The sequence below is a fragment of the Chinchilla lanigera genome, unplaced genomic scaffold (assembly GCF_000276665.1).
Source record: "Chinchilla lanigera isolate Chin_1 unplaced genomic scaffold, ChiLan1.0 scaffold00006, whole genome shotgun sequence".
NCBI classification, from domain to species: domain Eukaryota; kingdom Metazoa; phylum Chordata; class Mammalia; order Rodentia; family Chinchillidae; genus Chinchilla; species Chinchilla lanigera.
The window spans coordinates 36,553,506-36,566,471 of NW_004955407.1; the positions used below are offsets into that span (position 1 = coordinate 36,553,506).

Genomic DNA, 12,966 nt, shown 5'->3' on the forward strand with positions numbered 1-12,966 from the left:
CCTCCTCCTTTTCTCTCTCTCTCTCTCTCTCTCCCCCCCCAGCTACTCCACACAATTGAATTGTTAGTGTATTTTTCATTGTGTAAGGTGAAGTGTTTAGAGGCTATCCCACCTGTCATCATAGGACAAAGTGCTTTTACTTATTTAACCCTGTGGTGTGAGTCAACAGAAAGTAAGGTCTCAAAGCAATGCCAGGGGCTGGTGATAAATTAAGTTGGGATGTAGGACTTTGTTTTTTGTTTGTTTGGTTTTTTTTTGTTGTTTTTGTACTGGGAATCGAACTCATGACCTCAGGCGTGCCAGGCAAGCGCTTATACCGTCAAGCTGTATCCCTGGCCCGGGGTGTAGGACTTGAAATTTGTTTTTCAGGAAGACCAGTTTAGCGATCTTTGAAGAAATACAAGCTGGGCATGGTGGCACACTCCTGTAATCCCAGCACTTGGGAGGCTGAAGCAGGAGGATCATTGAGAGTTCGAAACCAGCCAGGGCTATAAAGTAAGCTCAAGGCCAGCCTGAACTGCATAGGGAGACCCTGTCTCAAGAAGAACCCCCCCCCCGCCGCCCCGCCCAAAAGAAATCCAAAGTTAGAAATGAGCAGAATCAAGACAGTAACTGTCCTTAGGAACATTTTGGTAATCTCAAAATATGTGGTGATTAAAAGTGAAAAGAAGAGGTTGTGTTTGCGTGTTCTGTAGGAGAGACAATCAGAAAGATTGGGTGGCTTAAGGTTTGGCTAATACACACTGTGGGGGTGGGGACCTTCTAAGATGATTCCCAGAGTTTTGATTGTGATTGGCAGGGTAGAAGATAGAAACAGAATTTAAATTTAGGTGGAATTGAACTTCGTTCTCTTACGTTTGCAGAGTCTCTCTGCTCATTCAAGAAGTGATTGGATGCTTCGCAGGACTGGACACTGTCCCTTATCAGCTTCACTGTCCGTTATGGTACACTTGGTGTATGTTACTATACAGTAACTGAAGTGGTCTTGGGTCATTTATTAATTGCCGGAGCTGTTTCAAGTACTTAACCTTCACAGTGACCCTTTTGAGTAGGTACTGTTAACATTTCAGGAAATAATTCTTGCAAGGCTGTACAGGTGTTAAGTAGTGAACCTGGGATTTCAGACACAAGAGAGTCTTTGATATTTGTGATAGAGCCAGCACTGCTGTGTGTCTCTAGTAGATTTTAGAAAAGTATCCTGGTAGTGGACAGTATGAGTGTGGGGTGTGGTAGGAGTTAGTTAGCTGGCTCATTCAGGAGGAAGCACAAGCATTTTGGAGTGAGAGTTGTTGACTAGGATTTATGCCATGTCTTTTGACTTTAGAAGTTCTTTGTCCTCTCTGTCTCTCCTTCTCTGTGTCTGTCGGTCTGTCGCTTTCCCATAGAATTACTTTTTATTAGCTACCAGTACTTCTGTGGACCACGAGTGTCAGTTTTCCAAATATACCATCGGTGGCATGGTTGTGGTTCTAGCCTGTTTGTTCTGACTTTTCTTCGTGGTTAACTTGCCTGGCCTAGGTTCTTTCAGGACTATGTTTAAAGTGTCCAGAGGAATCTGGCACCCTGGAGTTGAAACTGAGTTTTGTATTGTGTCCCTGATGGTTACCTAGTCAGAGGAGAGCATTGTTAGGACAGATCTTTGACTCAGGTTGGAGGATACCGGGGATCTTGTTTGCCATGTGTGTGGAAAGTGCAGAGCAGCATCTCAGCAGTGATCAATTGGCAAGGCCTTTCTCTAGAATTCCAACTCTTAACTCATCTTACAGTTGTCAGTTGATAAAAGTCTCCAATACAAAAGAAGTTTTCAATGTTAATATGTTTGTTTTATTTTTATTTATTTATTTATTTTGGTCTTTTTGAGGCAGGGTCTCACTATACAGTTCAGGCTGGCCTTGAGCTCACTTTGTAGCCCAAGCTGGTTTCGAACTCGCAACAATCCTCCTGCCTCAGCCTCCCAAGTGCAAGGATTGTAGGCGTGTGCCACCACTCCTGGCTTAGGCTTTTCTAGGGCCGGGGAGATAGCTCAGTGGTACAAGTGCCTGCCTGGCAAGTGCAAGGTCCTGAATTCGATTCCTGGTTCCAAAAAAAAGGGCTTTTCTAAAGGTTTTCTCAGTGTAGATTTATATTGTAAATACTCATTTTAAATCACTATATACTTAATATCATATATAATTATGTAGAGTGACATCTTTTTTTGTAGTTGTAAATGGTTTTGATATTACTGTACACCCTCAAGTCCATGTTTATAGAACTCTCAGATATGTCAAATGATAGAAACATTAGAACGCGAATGCTGCTTGTTAACCCTCACTTACCTTTTCGTAGGAGGAGAGACTTCAGCATGCAAACCTTCATCTGTTCGGCTCGCACCGTCGTTTTCATTCCATGCTGCTGGCCTTCAGATGGCTGGACAGATGCCCCATTCACACCAGTACAGTGACCGTCGCCAGCCAAACATAAGTGACCAACAGGTTTCTGCCTTATCGTATTCTGACCAGATTCAGCAACCTCTAACTAACCAGGTAAGGTCATGAAGTATTAGAAGTGGTGTGGAAATCCTAGTTTATGTTTTAAAAATATTAGACTATTAAATAGGCAAACTACTTGAAAAGGTTTCGTTTTATATATTACATGAGATTTTGAATTGACACATGGTGTTACATTTTATTTAAAAATTTGATTTTTTTCCTTTTTTACTTTATATTTCACTCAGGACATTCAGAAACAACTTTATAGCATATAGTCTCATTGTGGGATAGAAAAAGAAAAGTACTATTTTAAAAGAATATTAAAGGAACCCAGAAAAAGCTTATTTTTATGAAAAGATAAAATAAAAAATGTTATAGGAAAATAAGATTCTATTACAGCAAACTTACATAACTGATTTTATGTAGCTATGAGCTACCTTAATATACATTTGTAAAAATAAAATTCTTTAAAATTCAAAGAAAAAATTATGCGTATGCACTGTGCTGTTCATATATTCAGACTAAAGGTCCGCAGTTTTCCACAGAGTAGCTGCGATCAGGATAATAAATGCTGGAATCTTGAGATGTGCCTCACATATACGCATAGCCATGTGTATTCTAATATCTTGTTGAATTCCCTGTACTTACTACATTGATGCTGGGTTTGGGAGAATTTTCTTCACTGGCTGTAGTTGTGAGGTGAAGTGTCACCACTGTATTAGGTATGTGTGACTACCGAAAATGAATTTTAGATTGCATTGTTTTGTGAGGTGTTTTAACATATGAAAGTGATATAAAAAGGTAAGAAATTTAGAAGTATTTCTTATACTAGATTATTTGAATTGTCTTCACTCTAATTCAATAATACGCTTTAATGAATAATTGGATACATTTAAGTATCATTATTAGGTATCTAATATGTATTATAATAAATTTCTGTCAGTAGCTAAGCTGTCATTTCATGTATAGAATACATATAACGTGAGTAGCATAATTGTAGTTAAGATGAATTATGGCAAGACTTAATGTATTTTGTACACAAGTGATTCAAAAATTTAGGTCTGTATTTGAGAATTGGAGCAGTTCATTTGAATGTTCAAGTTTAGAAAGTATGTGTGTGCCAGAAGAAAACCCTTAAAACCCAATAAATCATACTGGCATGGTGATCTCTTTGCATTGTGCTTTGAGGAAACAAGGTCTGGTAGGGTTAATCCCAGGCTGTGTAGGAGGAGTCCCACAGGCCAGTGCCGCTTTGTGGTCTGTTTCTAGCTGCAGAAGCTGTGCTCCCGTTTGTGACTCTGCAGTGTAGGAGCCGTGGGCCAGGAGACTGGCTTGGCTTCCCTTTTAGATACAGTGCTCTTGCACAGCTAACATCTGCCATCTGCAGAGAGCTAGGAAAAACCCTTACAAGTCATTTTTGTGATTATATGATTGTAGTAAGTAATTTAGTTAGCAGAATATCTATTTTTATATCCAACTTATGTGTTGTTTGTCTTTGAGTCATTTAAAATTAGAGATACTTTACTGAGTATTTTCACTTTAAGTTGTACAGTGTTTTTAAAGATTACATGATATTAGAAGAGACTGCTTTTTAGTTGAGAATGAAAGTTTAAGGCCAACCTAGGTAACTTAATGGGATCCAATTTCAAAATAAAAAAAAAAAATAGGGCAGAGGATGTAGCTTAGTGATAGACCACTTACCTAGCAAGTGAGGTCCTGGATTCAATCCCCAATTACCACCATCCCCCCCGGAAGAAGAAAGAAATGTAAGAAATATAAAAGAGTATGACTGATACCTGGAATGCTGATTTTCTTTGTGCTGTTGTAGTTTTTGTAGTACCTTTCATAGTTCTAACAGTGTCCTGGATATGTGTAATACGTGTTATTCAGTTTTATTAATAGATCTTAAAGTAGCAGAAAGAAGGAATGTAGTGTTTCCAACTCCTTATATGTCAAAATGAAGTAAATATAAATACAATGAATATAATAGGTATTGTTAAAGTAGAACATAATTTTTGGGTAGAGTCCTATATCTTACATGATAAAATCTGTTCAGAAAAAAAGTTAATGGTGGTTTTAGCTCCTAGAACCTGATCTAAGCTGGAGGTGCATTCTGCCTTTTTGCTTTGCATTTTATGTTAAGAAAAAGGCCAAGAGATGGGAACCCTGGAGGAATGATGTTTCCACCTCCCAGAGTCAGATAGCTGCGGCAGCAGGTGACATCTCATCCACTTTGCTTTCTGTAGGTTATTCCCCAGAAAGTGGGGTAATACCAGCCACCTCATGAGCTCCTGGTCCTCTGAATGCCTGGAGCTTGCTTCATTACTACAGGGTGGAGTATAAGAAGCAGGAAGTAGAGAAGTCCTCAAATGCTTAGTCCTCTATGCTGACCTTGAGGCTTAGCATAGAAGTGTAACTAGGTATCTTAAAGCTGTTTTATAATTCTAAATTTGTACTTAATGGCAATACAGTATCACAAAATGAAAAATTTGGTTAAGATGAAATCACAGTGAAAATGAAAGAGTTACTATTTTGTAGAAATTAATGTGTTCTTTCTATATTTTTGGAGCACAAGGTGCTATATGAAGCACTGAAGTACAATCTAATCTGAAGCCACTGTTTTTGTCTACAGAATGCATGTGTTGGATATATGCCAGTGCCCCTGCAACAGTAACTCCCACTGCCTGGAGTAGACAAAGTAAGGTAGTAAGGGTTAGCTACTCCACTTGGCTTTGTAAGTGGAGTTTGACCAGTTAGGGTAAATGTTCACGATGTTCTGTGCAGCGCCAAGCATGCAACACACACTCCCCAGGTCAGGTTTTAGAAGTGCTGAGATTTGGTCTTGTCGCTCAGAGTTATGGGTTTGATCACAGATAGATCTTCTTCAGATTGACCTGAGTTTCTTTTTAGAGGGACTTTATCGGGGGCTCTGGGTTAGTCAATTTCATGGACATGAAATATCCATAAGAGACAGTGCGGAACTTGAAGCTGGGCAGGTGGTAATGACTAGAGGTACTTTGATGCTGAGAATTGTCTTTGAGGATCTGTTGCTTACAAGAAGCCCCAGGGAGCGGAATCCTGTGCTGAGAGGCATGACATTTGGTGGAAGGATGATGCTCAAAGAGCAAGCCAGGAACACGAGCATGCTAGCTGCAGATGTGTGGATGCGTATAGAGAAGGCCCTATGCCCCTGCTTGTCTGCTCATTCTTTTATTGGGAATGTTTAGCAGGAAGTGCACAGGTGAGCCCCTCATAGCCCAGATGAAGAAGAGAGCCGTCCGTAGTTTAGGATCTGTTAAGGGGAAAAGGCAGGTTTTGGTAAGGTTGGGGGTGTTACTTTGGGTGACATGTTGTCCTTCAGTATTGAAGAAGTGAGTGAAGATTTTCGCTTTGCATATGATACGCGTCTGAGAGGGCAGGGGCCTGGTGGTGTCAGGAGCTGCATCTTTTCAGCACCACGAGTTGGAGGCAGTGAGACTTTGTTGCCAGCTTGCTTTTTCATGGCAGCTGTGTTGCCTCTTATGACCAGGTTTATCTTTGTTGGCCTACTGTAAGATAGGTCAGGTTTTGTTTCGTTGTTTGGTTTGTTTGTTTTGTGTTTTGGTATCGGGAATTGAACTCAGGACTGTGTGCTTGCCAGGCGGGTGCCATGTAGCTGAGCTATATCCCCATCCCCAGGTCAGGTTTTAGGAGTAATTCAGAAGAAACTTTTCTTAGGGCTCTGTGGTAGAGAAGACCTCCTAGGCAGACATTCTGTGTGTCTCCTGGGTTGGGTGTGTCAGAATTAACGCTTTGGGCAGCTGGGCATACTAGTTATGGTGTTTGTCTGCATTGGAATCCAGTGAGAGAATAATCTTCTAATGTAGGGTTCTTTCTTTGCAAAGTAGATAGATACAGGTTATAAAAGGGATCACATCATTGCAGTATAGTTAAAGTGCTAGTCTTTTCTGTCTATTTAAGGTGATGCCTGATATTGTCATGTTACAGAGGCGGATGCCCCAAACCTTCCGTGATCCAGCAACTGCTCCCCTGAGAAAACTTTCTGTTGATTTGATCAAAACATATAAACATATTAATGAGGTAAGGTTATTGATTTGTTATAATAGCATCTATTTTGCAGTCAACTAGGAAAAATTATTTTATGTTGATTTAAATGTCCTAAACTTGTTGTAAGATTGTCATATATGATTTTTATGAAGACTGACAAGTTAATGATTTACAGATAGTATAATTACAATTGTGTGAAAAAGATACTGTTAATAATACTGTAAACAATAAAGTTACAGGTAACTATTTTTGAAGCTATATTTAATATGCTTAGTTTTCACTTTTTAATAATAGCTTCCCTAGAACAAGAAAGGAGGAGGAAAATGACTGTTTAATAAACTGTGTATGTTATACTTTTGCTTAAATGTTTATGTATGTTTCTACTTTTTCCCTGAATGTCAGGAAGCTCTGAGATATATTAATTCCCAGTTATAGGCATTTGGTCTAGTTTATTGATCTCTCTGTATTTCTGTGATTTTATTGTCTTCTAAGGTTTTTATGTGTGTTCTTTTGTCTCTATCCTTCTCTGACACTAAAAGCTCTTTGCTGTTTTTTATATTTTTAGTAAAAATAATGGGTAGGATTTTTTAAAAACAGTGCTTTGAATTACTTGCCGTACAGCTTATTTTTGTTTTGTTTTGTTTTGCCGCAAAGCATAATTTTCTAGTACTTTGGACTTTCTTTTAGCTTGATTGCTATTTGCTTTTAGCCTCAACTTTAGCTTTATAATTAATTATTAAGTGAGCTTTGTAGAAAAGGCTTGCTTTTCTCTTCCAGTAGGAGCCCTATTCCTGTCACATGAAAGGCTTTTGCTTTGCCAGCTTTGGAGCCATTTAACTAAAGAAAATGTTATGTACACAAATTGTAGGTGCAAATTTTATAGCAATTTGATGCTGCTTAATGCTAATACTATTATATTACTGTGAAAAGATAGAATCAACTCTATAAGGAGCATTTCTGAGCTAAATTTTGTATATTTTTTAATTATAAATGATATACTAAACTAGCTGACGTTGTTTCTACTGGTATATTAATGTCAGTTTGCTAATATCTGAGAAATTGTTTTTTGATAAATAGTAGCTTTATTGAAGCCTGTTTTAAAATACCTCAGTACCTTTTATACTAGACTTTTTCCAGTATTGTATGGAATGTAATTTATAATTTCCTCAAACCTAGTTAGCGGGTACTTGGACTTTGCCTAGTTCATTCTTTCCCAACTACTCTCCTAAAGAAAACCAGGTATAAAAAAAAGGACTCTGTTCTTTGATTAGTCACAAGGCTTAGGGCCTTTAGTGAGCACAGGGTCAGCGTTTTCCCCCCCTTAAATCATTAGCATTATCATGGTTTAAATTGAGCAATTTGAATAAAACAGTTCATCTGCATTTGAAGTTTTATTTTAAAATCTTAAAATTGTCATGGACTAAAAAGACAGCCTGAAAGAACTTGAAAGGGATAAAAGTTAATTTTATTTGGTGTTGATGGCGTTAGTGTAAAAATTTCTCAAAATCTCATATTGTACGTGTAAGATCTGTGCTATATAGCCAGGTGAGGTGGTGCATGCCTGTGATCGTAGTGGTTGGGAAGCTGAGGCAGGATGATCATCGCAGGTTTGAGGCCAACCTGGGCTACCAAGTGAGACCCTGTCTTAAAAAACAAACAAACAAACATCTGTGCCACCTCACTATGTATAAATTAAATCTTAATTTAATACGCAACAGGGCCCCTTCTTACGCTTTGTGAATGGGATACCTTCAGCCACTCCCAAAGTCTTCTGTTTATAAAATGCATTGCAGTAGGCTAGACAGTGAATTTCATCGTAGCCTTTCCCTATTGGTCACATGCCAGCTGCAGAACATTTTTTATTTTATTTTCTGTAGTTATTGAGGGTAAAATTCATCAGTTTTCTGCTGGTACATTTGTTTCATTTATTCTTTTGATATGTGACCCTTGCAACAATGACTTAAATTATACAGTTAACACTGTGTATTCTCGTTTCAGGTTTACTATGCAAAAAAGAAGCGAAGACACCAGCAGGGCCAGGGAGACGATTCTAGTCATAAGAAGGAGAGGAAGGTTTACAATGACGGTTATGACGACGACAACTATGATTATATTGTAAAGAACGGGGAAAAGTGGATGGATCGTTATGAAATTGACTCCTTGATAGGCAAAGGTTCCTTTGGACAGGTAACTGAATGGAAAGTGCTGCATTTCATGATTAGGAGTTCTTTGTGAATCACATAATTAGATGGTCGTCATTCTATGAATATAGTAAAACTGCATCAGCTGTAAAAACTTTCCTGCGCTTCTTTAAAACTTTCTTTGGCTGTGACTGATTTTTTACTAACGATTAGGTGATAAATCGTAGTCACTGATAGATAGTATTACCTTTTTCATGTGGTTTTGTGGTGTCTACAGAGGATTATTGGTTATGTGTGTAAGATACTTCTCTTTCTATCTGATTGGGCTTCTTCAAGGAGAAAAGAATATCCATTCCAGGTGGCACCGCAGATGCCCTCAGTTTTCTGGAGGCCTGGGCCTGTGCCCTGGGCTTTCTCCCGCCTCACACTGTGCCTGGCCTCTGAGTGGGCAGACAGGCTTCAGGATGTGCTCTTCCATCTGCAGACCAGCAGTACCAGTGTTGCTCATGCTCTGATGAGAGGTGCTTCATTCTCACCTTCTTCTCTCACCAAGTTCTCCCTTCCTCTCTTAAACACCTGCCCTGTTAGAGCACTGAACCCCAGAACAGTCTCTTGGATCACTCAGGCCTAGAAAAGACCTAGGAGCTCTTCTTCCTTCTCCTCACACCTTTTAAAAAACATTCTGGCTGTGCTTTCCTGGCTGTTCCCACCTAGTAGACCTTCCCGTCTTACTGATTCAGAGAGCTGTTTTTTTGTGGAGGTGTGATTTACTGTTGACCCAGCCTCCTCTGCCTTGTAGTTCTTTTGCAGTGGGTTAGATATTAATGACAATCTACATACTTCCTTTGGTTTTTGTGTGAGAGGATAGAATAGGAGTCAGAATGACTCAGTTGCCTTTTTATTTCTGGTTTGCTTTTTTTTTTTTTTAAATTATGGAATCTGTATGCATTTTTTCTCTGTTCTGCTCTGAGAGAATGCAAAACATACACCCCTTTTCAGCCTAGGAGGGGAAAAATCATATGTCAGATATAATCATGCTTGGGACAAAAGTATATCATTGGCCAGTGGTGGCAAGCCTATGTATGGCATGTGTGCTGCAGCGGGATGTTTGTGTCATTGTGGTGAGCTCTAAAAGGCTCAGCAAACTTCTAAACATAGAAAGACCTGAGTTGTTGAACCATGTAAATAGATAGGAAGTGTGTTGGAAGAGCTCTGTAACTCTTTGGCTGTACCAGGTTCCTGTGATACATGTGTGATATGTTTGCCTCACCCCGTGTTTTGAATGAAGTTTTCCTTGATTTATAATTGTGTGTGTGTGTGTGTGTGTGTGTGTGTGTGTGTGTGTTAATAAGGGCTTTCTCAGTATTTGAGGAGTCAGAAGTAGCTTCTGCTTGTCTGTCAGAACATTTCTCAGGCCAAGTTCTTAGCAGGGCTATGAACAAACACACTGTAAGTTAATACAGATCTTGCTGCCTCCACCTTGAAAAAGTACAGTAATACTTGGACATTACCTCTCAGTAGGACTTTTTTCTAACTTTAGGATACCTACCTCGAAAATGGTGTACATACAGCAGTTTATGTACTTTTAGTATAATTATTTTATGTACTTTTTGGTCTTTTGAGACAGGATCTTGCTATACAGTTCAGGCTGGCCTTGAACTCAATGTGTAGTTCAGGCTGGTCTTGAACTCATTGTGTAGTTCAGGCTGTTCTCGAACTCACAGTAGTCCTCCTGCCTCAGCCTCCCAAGTGCTGGAATTGTGATTGCAGGTGTGTAACACCATGCCCAGATCCTGTACTTTTGTTTTATATGTCTATAAATCTAACATAAAGATGGAAGTTTATCTGCTTTATGAGATGCACTAGAACCTTTTAAATAGTTCATTATTTTGGGGGGATTTAAACCAGGTTTTTTTCATTAAAAGAATAGTTGGATGAATTATTTTTCTGTATGTTGGTTGTTCTTTGGTTTTTCTTTTTCTTTTTGAGAGTGGTTTTGTTATGCAGTTCAAGCTGGCCTTGAACTCACTTTGTCGTCCAGGCTGGTCTCAAACTCACCGGGATCCTCCTGCCTCAGCCTCCCAAATGCTGGGATTACAGGCGTGTGCTACCATGCCCAGCTGGATAAATTGTTTTTATAGTAGGAAAAAAAAGTAGTTTTTGGTAAGAAAGGTTTAAAAAAAAAAATTGAAGCACTTGCAAGCAGTCAGAATTTTATTTCTGTTTTTTTTTGGGGGGTGGGCACCTGGAATCGAATTCAGGACCTTGTGCTTGCCAGGCAGGCCCTTATGCTGCTGGGCTATATCCTTGGCTCAATAATTTTATTTCTGAAGGAGGGAAACATTTTAATCTAATTTTGTAAATATTTAGAAATACTGTAATAAGAGTACAAAAAGAAATTCACTTAAAAAGATGGACTCAGAGTTATTCTGTAATAAAATAGATGCTATATTGAGAGGAACAAGGTCTTTTCTACTCAGGAAGGTCAGAAAAATGTTGTTCAGCATTAGGTAGATGTACAATGCGAGAGAAATGTAAACTGTTATGAAATTGTCATTAAGAAATAGAGAATTACTTATCTCTCTTCTCTTTCAGGTTGTAAAAGCATATGATCGGGTGGAACAAGAATGGGTTGCCATTAAAATAATAAAGAACAAGAAAGCGTTTTTGAATCAAGCCCAGATAGAAGTGCGACTTCTTGAGCTCATGAACAAACATGACACTGAAATGAAATATTACATAGGTAAACAGACAATGTGGTGTGTCTCTTCTACACCAGGAATTTGGAAATTAGAATCAGTGGTTATATTTGTATCAAGATATGTGGATTTTATATTAAAGTGATTGATTAAACTTTTATTTCTCTTGGCAAGCATAGGTTTATATGTTACCTCATCTTAAATCTTTGCTAACAGTGCATTCCGATAGTATACAGTGTAGAAACAAGAACGGTGTCTTTTTTTAAAAATGCAATACAGTTGTGCCATTTGTTTGTTGTAATGTTGCTTATTGATCCCCCAGAGTCATCCTTGTGCTGACTTTAACCATTTCAAGTGTAGCTCAGAAAGTAGATGTAAGAGTCGTAGGCCACTGTCGGAGTGCCGGAGCCAGCATCGCAGCTCCTCCCTGGGCAGGTGCTCAGTCTGGCAGCATTAGAAGTAGTTGGACTTCCTAAAGCAGAAGTGAGAATAGCTACTATTTATTCACTTCCTGTCATCCTCCTTGTGCTTTGCTTCTGTCATCTGTAATAATCATAGCAGTCCCCCAAGGAGGATAGTGGGACCCTTCCATTATAAATGGTGTGTATGAGAAGTAACATCTCCAGGTTCACCGAACTTGAGCTCGTATCTGAACCTGTATTTGTTCAGTAGCCTGCCTTACTTTAGAGCCTGTATTTGTTTCATTGTCACACAGTCTTCTCTCTGAAAACTAAATCAGAGGACAGGAGAATTATGAAAATATTGTGGTCATTTGATACATGGGCAAAGCACCTTCTGATTAAATCTTTTTTACTACTATTTTTAGTCCAACCCAAGGTGTCAGGGATTGTTAAGATACCATTATCTTATGCACCACCAAGAGAGCAGTTGGCACTAAGTATACATAGTAGATACCATCAACTTTAACATGTCAGACCTTAGGGTCAGTAAATCTTAAAATTTTGTAGGTACAGATATGTAGTAACTCATGTTCACAAATGTTGGCTTTACTTGATAAACATAAAATTGTATTAACTCCTTTAAAAATATGGAAATGGAAAATGCAGTGTCTTCAATAAAGCTTTAATTAAAATTGGTACCCTTTGAAAACAGGCATGGAAAAGGACTACGGTTCTGCAGTTCCTCAAAAATGGGAGACACAATTAATGGATGGTTAATGGTATAAAGTTCAGATAATTCAGATTATGTTCATTTATTCTCCTTTGTTCCAAGAAAAATGAACTTGTGCTACTAATTTTTCTTCTTGTGGTGGCTCATGCCTGTAATCCCAGCACTTTGGGAGTAGGCAGGAGAGGATCACTGTGAGTTTGAGGGCAGCCTGGCCTACATCGAGAGACCCTGTCTCCAAAATTTAAAAAAAAAAAGTTTTTTTATTCCTTAGTTTCTTTTGTAGATACCTGATATGATCCATATGACACTGAAATAGCTCATGATGAGATATAACTTAGGGTAGATGGGTCCAATTCTATTCAGGGGACTGTCTAAGGGGTTAATTGACAAAGTGGTCTCTGGACATGCCTTTACTCGTCCACCTTACTCTTGGGGGTTGTCTTTTGAGTGCTTAAGTGGTAGAGAAACTGTCCATAACAT

At 38.8% G+C, this 12,966-nt stretch overlaps 1 protein-coding gene across 5 annotated transcripts in view; it reads left to right on the top strand.

Annotated features, from left to right (window-relative positions):
* Positions 1-12,966, top strand: part of Dyrk1a (dual-specificity tyrosine-(Y)-phosphorylation regulated kinase 1A) — a gene marked incomplete at its 3' end in the record, with an annotated part of 132,313 nt that overhangs the window by 96,878 nt on the left and 22,469 nt on the right. For 4 of the 5 annotated variants that reach the window (XM_005375749.2, XM_005375750.2, XM_005375747.2 and 1 more), the window contains 4 exon segments: positions 2,326-2,522; positions 6,429-6,548; positions 8,514-8,702; positions 11,252-11,399. In XM_005375749.2, the coding sequence (XP_005375806.2) occupies positions 2,326-2,522; positions 6,429-6,548; positions 8,514-8,702; positions 11,252-11,399 (654 nt within the window). 5 annotated transcript variants of the gene reach the window in all.